Source organism: Notamacropus eugenii, chromosome 1 (assembly GCF_028372415.1).
Source record: "Notamacropus eugenii isolate mMacEug1 chromosome 1, mMacEug1.pri_v2, whole genome shotgun sequence".
Taxonomy (NCBI): domain Eukaryota; kingdom Metazoa; phylum Chordata; class Mammalia; order Diprotodontia; family Macropodidae; genus Notamacropus; species Notamacropus eugenii.
In genome coordinates this window covers 291,530,312-291,540,745 of record NC_092872.1, presented here as the reverse complement: position 1 = coordinate 291,540,745, position 10,434 = coordinate 291,530,312, and the positions used below count along the sequence as shown (strand labels likewise).

Sequence of the window (10,434 nt, the reverse complement as noted above, 5' to 3'; positions counted from 1 at the left end):
AACAAGAATCCCCAACCACATGCCCAGCAAAGGGGGACCCAAACCCTGCTGTAAGGTCTCCAGTGAGGGCAAGTCCCATTCCATCTGGGTGTGACTTGGATTGCTAAGAAGATCCTCCCTCAATATCTAGGTATAGTTCTGGTCCTTTGTGGCCAAACAGAGAAGGGAGTCCCTCTGCAGCACCACAATCCTTCAGATCCCTGTTCTCCCCACACACATTCTCCTCTTCTCGAGATGTTTCTTCATCTGACCTAGAGCAATGCGGTGTGACATGAATGGATCTAGACTTGGGATTTGAAGGTATGGGTTCAAATTCTGGCTTGCCTGTGGCCTGCCTAATGTGTGCCTTTGATCCCTCCAGGTTTTTCCTCCTCCCTCTCTCTTTCTCTTTCTCTCTCTCTCCTTCTCTCTCACCCCAAAGGCTAGGGCTCCACCACGAGTCACCACTCTATGCATAACTTAAAAGGAATTGCCTTCACTCTTGGATTGAATCAAATGGTGGAAACAAGTGGGAACAAGGTCATTGTACCTTCTCAAAAGGATGAAAGGCACAGTTGGAGGACATGGGTGCCTGGATGAAGGGAAAACATCTGGGGGAAGATTCTGATGGACTGAATCTTGAAGGTTCCTAAGGAAACAAGGAAGGATGGAGCTGTGACAGAGAGGGGACACTGAGAAGGGTCATTGACTCTAAGTTATCTCAGAAAAGAAAACTGAGGTTGGGGAAATCCCAAGAAAAGGCTGGTCCTTTTCCCTGATTCCACTCCCAGGGCTCATCTATCCACAGACACTAGAATATAATTTACTGTTTTGTTATCCGGAAGTTTCTAGGAAATTGATTTTTGCCTCTACTGAAGAGAGAGCAGTGGCTTACTGGACAGAAATGTAAGGTTAGGTGGAGAACCCAACCCCTATCTCCTCATTAGCAACCTCCCTCCCTCGGGGCTCAGAGTGGATTCCATCTGACCTCATCCATCCCTTTAAAACACATTCCCTGGAGCTGAGAAGGAGGGAGCCATGTGGCCCTCTGACCATTCTGGTGCCATGGTGGTCACATTCCCAGGCAATCATATGGCCATGTTGGACACCTTAATATGTCACTGAGTCATGGGTCTCTGATTTCAGCAGCCTCCCTCTGCCAGTGCAGACTGAACACCCAAAGGCTCAGAGCTGGCCACCCCTTCACCATACACTGCCACACCCTTTCCCATCACAGGTCATCTCCTTCAGTTAGAACATCAGGTCTCTGAGGGAAGGGATGTGGTGCTTGTATCTGTGTCTGCAGCACTCAGCATGGTGCTTGACACACATTAGGTGCTTAATAAAAGCTCCATTTCTCTGCTTATTTATCCCAGAGTCAAGACCAACCCACAGTCATGTCATGACAGCTGACCAACTCGCACCCATGACCACATGTGAGTCTCACAGAAGCCCTATGAGCCAAGTACTACAGAACATCACCGTCCCCATTTCACCAAGGAGGAAGTTAAGGTGCAGAGAATGAGTTACTTGCTCTTGGTGCATGTCTGAGGGACCTCAACACCTTCCGAGCCCCTTCCCCCTCTCTGCTTTTCCTCATCACCTGTTTTTACCAAGGACTTTGTTTGGTATTGTGTCCAGCTCTACCTGAAGCTGGAGACTAGAGCAGAACTAGAACATGTCCTTACAACTGACCAGCCATTGGCTTTCCTTCGTCTCCGATATTTCTGGATTTTCCTCCAGGGCACTGTCTGCCCTCTGCCAAATGTGCCAGCACCACTATCCTGTTGGCCTCCACAGCTGGGCCTTAGCTTCATGTGGACGCCCAGTGAATAGGTAGCAAATACTGGAGCTCCCAGGTGGCCCACTCCTGGGGCAGGTGATCCCTGCTCAGCTTCCTTAACTTCCAAGTCTTGTCTCAATTTCCTCCTCAAGTTTCCTGCTAGGTCTAGTGCCCATGGGGTGTCACTATGGTCCATGCTGGTTAGCCACAGAGCCCCTTGACTCCTCAGAGGCCCCACTTCTCCCCCTGCTGCTGGTTGTCTATGTCTCTCCCCTCACTCTGGGAGAGCAAATATAGAAGTGGGGGTATGATGCTCAAGTACTCACAGTCTCTCCAGCGATGGCAGACCCAAGAAGGCCCCACTCTTTACTCCCAAGATCTTGTTGTTCGTCAGGATCCTGGAAGAAGTCAGAAAAGAATCCAGTTAAGAGGATAGGATCATCCCTGTTCTGGACAAAAACAGAATTACAGTCTCTGACAGCCTAGAAGTTCTAATCACTGCATTATGTACTCTGATTAACCTGGCCCTATGTAGCTATACATATGGGAATGGCAGTCATTTAGGGGCTGGCAATGGCTTTCTCAACATTTCTTCTTATTAAGCATGTCAGTGGTCTTTAGCCAGGCACCAGGAGGTAGCCCAGCAGCCACCCTTTGGTTAGGACTATTTGGAACATGCTTTTGGGTGATACTATCTATTTATATTGGAGAGTGTTGCTGCTTCTCTGAACCTCAGTTTCCTCATATGTCAAATGAGATTGACACCATGTACTGTCCAGGCCTGTTATAAGGTGCAGATGAGACCATGGAGTCAACATGTCTGCAAATTTAAAGTGTTAGATGCATATATGTGTATGTGTGTAGGTATATACAATAGGGTTAGAAATGAGTAACAAAGAAAGATGGTAAAAATAGAGACAATAATAGATGGATAGATAGATGATGGATGGATAGATAGAAAAGTAGGTGGGTGGATGGATAAATGTATGATAAGTAGATAGGCAGACAGATAAATGGGTGCACAGATAGACGACAGATAGACAGATAAGTAAGTGGATAGATAGATGGATAGATGGACAGGCAGACAAATAAATGGATGGATGAATAGAAAGATGATGGATGGACAGATAAGCAGGTGGGTAGATATAGAATAGCTCAATGGATGGATGTGATTATTATTACTAGGAGTGGTGGCCTATACTATCCTCTCAGTATCACCAGTTAGGTATACGATGGTAATGAAATGACAACAGCTCAGAGAATGGTCCTTTCCCCAAATTCCTTAGACTCCAATAAGTCAGAAGCAAACCCATTGAAGACCTCTGTCAGTCTTCTCTGAGTAGGACCTTGACAGGCTGAGCACAATCTGGTCAGAGGCAGGACCACAGTTTGTTAGTACCTTCCAAGGGAAAAACACTCCTCCTCGGTGTTACCCACCTCTACCATGATCTCCTGACCCATAGTCTATCACTACTCTCTCTCTACTCACTGACACATCACCATTATTCTCCATGAAGTCAATCAATAAGCATTTATTAAGTGCCAACTATGTGCCAGGCCCTGGCAAAGAAAGGCAAAGACAGTCCCTGCTCTAGAGGAGACCAAAGTCTAGTGGGAGAGAAAATATGCAAATATGTACATTTAATCCATATACAGTATAAATAGGAAATAATTAACAGAGGGAAGACATTAGAATTGAGAGGGATTAGGAAAGGCTTTCCATTGAAGGTGGGGTTGTAGCTGAGATTTGAAGGAAGAAGGTGAATCCAAGAGGAAACAGAGGATTCCAGGCATGGGGGATGGGCAGAGAGAATGCCCAGAGTCAAAAGATAGAATCCCTTGTTAGAACAACCAAGAGGCCTCCTTGTCTTGGAGCTCCGAAAACAAGTTGTCCTTTTTTATCTTTGTTCACTGGCCTGCCCTCTTTGTTCTTGGCCTGCCCTCACCCAATAGAATGGAAGCTCCCAGTGGATAGGACAGTTTCATGTTTGTATTTGCCCTCTCACCACTTAAGGCAGTCCAGGGCATACAGCAGCCTTAACAAACAGCAGTGCATGGGGGATTGTTCAGCCTGGCCTCCCTCCAAACCCTCTCCCATTTTTCTCTTCAATCTGCAAGCATTCATGAAGCTAACCCTCCAGATCAAGTCTCAGAAGTCACCATGGTGATGCCCACTCAGTCCCAAGCCCTGTCTTCTAAGGATGGAGGCAGGGAACAGCCTTCTCCAGAACTTTAGAAATGGGCTCTTTTGGGGGCAGCCCCTTCTGAGCTCCAGATAGGCTTGGCTTCCAGGCCCCTAGATTCCTGCTTCCCAGGCAGGCCAGAGACCATATTTCTACTCACAAGACAGCAAATGAGCTTTAAATACTGTTCTGTGTGCACATCTACTGAATTGTCTTTAAATAATGGTGCTGGAGGCTGACCTTCCATACCATACTCTGAGGAGACCTATTCTGGGGAAAGATTTTAGGTTAGATGGAGACATAGGGTTGCAACGACCTTCTGGAAATAAGGGTTTTGTGAGGGGGCTGCTTTCCATGGCTCAACAAAAGCCAGTGGCCTGTGGACAAATGAGCTCATCCTGCTGCCTGTGCTAACGAGCTGGGGCTGGCCCATAAGTGGCCATGAGGGAAGCAGCGGCCGATGTGGTCATTGATCCATGAGATGAAGTCCTTCAGGGAATGTGCCAGCATGCAGAAGAATGCCAGGAATGCTATGTGTCCATACCTCCCTGCCTCGAGTCCCCATTGGGAGGGGCCCGGGAGCAGCCAACTGGGCTGGTCAAGGCTTCCCCACCTTCCCCAACCTTCCTTTACACCTGCACTGGTCAGTGTCTGGCTCTCCATGGACCACACTGGCCCACTCAGGGATCACAAAGCACCTGGCCAGGTGATCACTCTTGGAGAAGTTCAATGCTGTGGGGTGGGGAGGAGAAAGGAGAGGGAGGGCATATGTGCCCCAGCAACTTAGGAATAGCTCACATTACGGTGCTGCAAGGCTCACGTCTGCTCCAGAAAGGGCCAGCCCTATGCCCTTACCATCAGCAATAGCCAGGTGAGGAAACTAAGGCTTATGGGCTAGTGGAAGCCTGTGATATGGGACTCAGTCAAGGCCTTCTGACTCCAAGTCCAGGAGTCCTATTGACTAAAGCTGCTGCCTGATTGGGATGGGATATGAGGCCCAGATCCAGCTGGGAACAGTCTTTCTCCTACAAACATTCATTAAGCGCCTTTTGTGGGTTAGGTCCAGGTCAGAAGTCCCTAAGACACAGAAAAGAATGAAATAGTTCTTGCCCTCAGGGAGCTTACTTTCGGTTGGAGAAAACCACACATGCCTAAATTAGATGATGGAGAGCCTTGGTAGGGGAGACAGCAGAGTGAGTCTGGAAAGAAGCTCCCTTAGGATTCCACCTGGGGCTAGGTGCATTCTAGGCCCAGAACCTGCGGGTGGGCAGACTGAGCCAGTTAGATGAAATCCAGTGCCCAAAGGGCAAAGTGGAAGGCTGGGGAGGGTGAGGAACGCAACATCCCAGGACCATGGCAATGCCCAGCTCTGCAGTAGCCATAAAGGGGATGATGCAACAGGATGGGGGAGCTAAGAATCAAAGGATTTTGAAAAGGGCTAACAGGTCTGGGAGTTTCGGAGCAGTCGGGGATGTACAGGTGATGGTGGGGGACCAGGTAGGAGGCACCCCCAGCTCTCCAGGAGAGGGATGGGAAAGGCTCTAGGACAGGGGGATATCCAGAAGGGGATGGATGTTGTAGCAGGAGAAATGGCAAAATTGGGGGAGGGGGAATGGAAGAACTAGGACGGTGCCAGAGCAGAAAATTCACCAGTTATGTCTCACGCCAGCCCATTTAGACCAGAGCTAACCATCGCTCTCTCTGGAGCTCACTATCGCTCTTCCAGTCACTTGGAGCCATCCTTGCAGGCACCATCCCCTTGCCACCCACATTCAGGACTGAGCCCAGTTCATCTGCCCACCTATGGCAGAGAGGTCCGGGAAATACTGCCCTACCTGACAAACCCCAGAATCTATGAGCTGGGAAGGGGCTGCTGAAGCTTCTCATTCAACCAAATATAAACTAAAGGCTGCCTTTCCATTACTGGCCAGCACCTCTTCACTTGCAGACCTCTAGGGATGGGAAACTCATCCCCTCCTGAGGCAGTGCAGGCCACTTGCTGGTGGATTTTCCTTAGATGAAGTTCAGGTCTGCTGCATGGTCCTTCCACCCACTGGCCCCCATTTCCACAAACCTGACCTTTCCTTTCCACTCATGGAACTCTCCCTGGTTCAGTCCCTCATTGAATCTTACCTGGATTAATGAAAGAGCCTGCCATGCCCTCCTTTTCCTGCCCTATCCAACCACCACATCACCCACCTGAATCCTGTCTTTCCACATGTCCCTAGTGTGTCTGGGATGAAGCATCCCCTGGCTCTCACTCATCTTTCCAATCTGGCTTGACACTTACATTATTGCACATTCTTTTGAGTCAAACTGAGCTTTGTGCTGTTTTGGAAGGTCACCACACTTGTCCCCAGGCAGTACCTGTGCCTGGGATGCCATCCCTCCTCACATAGCTCCTCTGTTCTGAGAAGGAGTCCCAGGCTTCCCTTTGATCACAGCATCATTACCTTCACTGTCTTGGTGTGATCTTGGTGAGAGGCTCCCTGAGGGCCCTAGTTGTCTCATTTCTGGTTTCTGTCTCCACACTGGCTCTCTCTGCTGAATCTCTGAGCAGAGCCCTGGGCTTAGTGAGAGCAGCTCTCGGGATGTCAGGCCCTTAGTCTTTCCCGGCAGAAGGAAGGCTTTTCCAGCAGGTCTTGCTTCCTTAAGTCTCCACTATTCTTGGCAGGACCAGAACCTGCACCAGCTACCATAAGTTTTAAGGGGCATTTGGGCATCAGTGGTGGAATGTCTGTACCCCAAAAGGCAGAGACCTTTACTACTGTAGCCACTCGGGGTGTCTGGGTACCCTGAAGGCTGGAGACCTCTGTAGGCTGCCTCCTAGGACAGGCCTCCCCTGGCCCAAGAAAGCCTTCTTGACCATGGCAGAGGACAGATCCAAAACTGCCTCCACTGCCTTACCAGCCCCAAGGAAGTAGCTTCAGGGAAGCCGTGGTGTCGACCCACTCTGGAGTTGGGCTTTCTCCTCACTTCAGGTTCTGAAGGGAAGGAGCATCCTTCCCTTCTTTGCTGCAGGTCATCAGCTTGCACAGAAATGGTCTCTTTTTTTTCTGAACATAATTCAGCTTTATTCTAAAATAGATCCAGAGGTGTCCTAGTCATCAGAGGCATTTCTAGCACCCTTTGTCTGAGACAATGCTGGAGGGAGGCACTGGAGCCACTGGAAAATTTGAATTGCTGGGGTCATTCTTGAGGGGGAAGTCATTCTCTCAGGAGAAACAAGTAGACATTCTCTGATCTTCAGAATTGGAAAGGACCCTGCTGGAGACAGTGGAAAGAGCACTAGTTTGAGGGGCAAGGAACTGGATTCGAATCCACTCTCTGACCTTGACTGTACTTATGAGCTTGTACAACTCACCTACCTCCCTTGACTTCAGTTTTCTCAACTGTGAGGTGACCACTCTGTACCCAGATTACCATGATGAGTTTCCAACCACAGATGACATCCAGTCCAATCTAGACCTGAACAAGCAATGAGCCCTTTATAGAAGCCTCTATGGAAGAGAGTTCACCTTCTCCTAAAGTAACACATTCCTTTACTGAATGAACTGACCATTAGCAGCAGGACAAAATCAACAGAGTACTGACCTAGGGCACTTGGAGGAGAAAGTGAGGCTAGTGACCTTGCACAGCCCTCCCTCACTCAAATCAAAGTCACACAAGTCATGTCATCATCTTGATGTCATGGTTCCCTTCAAGAAAGAAGGACAAACAACACAAGGAGGTCCTGGCTTTGAATCCCTCCTCAGTCACTCCCCAGGAAAGTCATTTAGTCCTGTCTGAGCCTCAGCTTACTCATCTATGAAATGGAGCAAACAGCAGCATCAGCCTCCTAGAGTTGTTTGGAGTCTCCTGGAAGGGAATGAAAGTCCTCAAGTGCTCAGAATAGGGGCTATTGGCATGTTCCCACTGACTGATTTAGCAGCAATTTTAGGCCATGTTATGAAAGACGGGGTTAGTAAAGTTTGGGAAGGGAGAGAGCGATCCTCTGGAGCTAGCCTGACAGAATCAAGAGTCAGACAGGCTGTCCCCATCCCATTCCCCTTTTTGGCTGGGAAGGCTCTCTCTCCTGCTTTACCCAGAATTTGGCAAAGTGTCCGACAAAGTCTTTCATGCCAGTCTTGTGGAGAAGATAGAGATGCATGCTGGACAGTTCTGTTTGTGGGGCATTTGGTGGTTGAAAGAGCAGGTCCATGTGGTCCATAAAGCCCCACCACCCCAACCACCCCCATACCTTAGACACTTCTGCTTGGTCCTGGGCTGCTGAACACTTGTCAATGGCTAAATATAAGGAAAAACTTCCTCCTAAGGGAAGTGGCCCCAGAGTACCTCTGGATGCCTCAGAGGCTCTTGATGGAAGATGACGTCCAGCCCATTCCTGGCCAGCTGGCAGTTGGCCACCAGGTCCTGAGGCCCCTCCTGAATCTGAGATTCAGTGATGGTGGTCCACCAAAGGATTTAGTAAAACTAGACTGTTCACCTTGTACCCAGGCCTGCTGCCTCCAATACTGCTTGGGCAGAACTTGGGAAATCATCCAGGCATCCCTCTTGGGTGGGGGTAGGGGGCAGGGGAGGGGGGAATGACACATTGACGTGGCAACAGTCCCTATCTCAGGCATCTCACCACTACACATGTTTACTTGACGCATACTGTCTTCTGGTTGTATGCCAGAAGCTGGGAAGGCAGAGAAATATTTAAAAGCAGATCTTGACTTCAAGGACCTCAATGCCTAAGGTTTTCTTCTGGGGTCAGGGGTGTTGGTATAACTTGTGGACAGAGGAGCAAACACAAAATCATTCAAAGACAGAGAGGACACTAACCATGGGATTAGGGGGAAGGCTGATCGGGACAGGCCTCTCATTAGAGGAGGGCCTTGGATCAAACCTTAAAAGAAGATGGATTCTAAGGGCTAGAGGTGAGGAGGGAGGACATTCCCGGGATGGAGACAGGAGATGGAGATCAGCCAAAGGGTCAGTCTTTTCTGGAATATGGAGCAAATGACAGAGATGCCCCGCTCAGTGTGGAGAGGCCTGCCCAGGCAAGGTTCTGGACAAAGAGGTTGTGTTCTGTTCTGGGGGCAGCAAGGACCAAGGGGGCAGCATTGCAGGAGAGGAGGGAACGGGGCATAGAGATGACTCTGAGCCCATTCCAAAGGAAGGGAAGGCCCAGGCTTCTGGCCCATACTAATCTTTGCTCCATTGCTCCAACATGAGGAGGGTTCCAACACCATGGGCATGCCCTTCATTACAGGGATAAGACCAAACCAAGCCTCTTCATGTCTCCTCTCATGCAGGGGGAGTCTCATGCTGAGGACTGCTCAAAGACCACAGAGGTCTCCCTGCTTCTGGACCCAGGGATGATGCTGACCCTGGCAGAGATACCGGCATTACCACAAATGGCCCCCAGAGACTGCTGCAGAAAATAACTCCCCAGTTATATATGAGGAAGGAGGAAAGAGTTCCTTTCCTCACTTCCCTGAGGAATGCCTTTCAGAAGTTTAACTCCATGTATGGGGGGTGGGGTGGCACAGGGGCAGGGGACAGGGAAGAAGTCTTGACCAGTTATAGCAGCATGCCTAGCTGGGTGAGGTGCTTAAAGCAGAGTTCTCTCTACCTCCAGTCAAAGGAAGACTGAGGTTTATTTATGTAGAAAATCAGCACTTCCTGTTGGAGTCCAGATCTGCTTTCCTTCCATTAATCCCTGGGGAGTGTGTGACTCCAAAGATAAGAATGGCCCCTGACTGAAGGATGACTATTTTTGCCCTGTGTTCACTCCCTCAGACACTCCCCATGAAAGGCTCTCTGGGAAGGACTGGCCTGCCTGCCTTGCCCCGCCTCCCCACCCACCCAGCATGGTCCCACTCAGGACTCACTGACCAGAGGCATTTACCCAGGTCCCATCGGCAGCTGTGGGACACCTTTCCAGCTCACAGTCACAGGGCCCTGCTTGACAAAGACATGAACATCCTTCTGAGAAAAAATTCATAGTAGAGAGACTGCCTTTGGCCCTTCTCTCCAGGCTTTTGGCCAGGCTCAGGGCAGAAAGTGCAGAATCAGAATTAGTAGGAAACAGATAATGTAGACAAGCAAACACCAGAGATAGTCAAGGATGTCCAGGACTGGATGAGAGGCCACACACGAGCCTTTATCAGGGACCTTGGCCACGGAGACCTGCCTGCAAAGGAGCCAATCCTTACCCATTTCCCCCACTTTCCTACCCAAGGATTGGAGGTCTTCCACCCTTCTCTGGGCACAAGGCAGCCTCTGGAGAGTCCATCAGTGAACCTTAACTCACTCTTCCTACAGGAGCAGTCCACCTTCTCTTTGGATGGTAGATGCTCTACTTCTTCTGTGTAGATCAGCTGTCATCCACTGATGTCTGCCAGCATCATGTACCTCTTCACAGTGATCACCTGCCTCCACTCATGACTGTGGAGAGCTTGCTATTCTGTGATTTGCAATTACCTGGTAACCAGCAGCTCG

General features: G+C 49.6%; 1 protein-coding gene across 3 annotated transcripts in view; it reads right to left on the bottom strand.

Moving 5' to 3' along the window:
- ADGRA1 (adhesion G protein-coupled receptor A1) overlaps positions 1-10,434 on the bottom strand; it is a 282,987-nt gene that overhangs the window by 236,285 nt on the left and 36,268 nt on the right. For all 3 annotated transcript variants that reach the window (XM_072629136.1, XM_072629134.1, XM_072629135.1), the window contains exon 2: positions 2,089-2,160. In XM_072629136.1, coding sequence (XP_072485237.1) covers positions 2,089-2,160 — 72 coding nt within the window. The remainder of the gene's footprint in view (positions 1-2,088; positions 2,161-10,434) is intronic.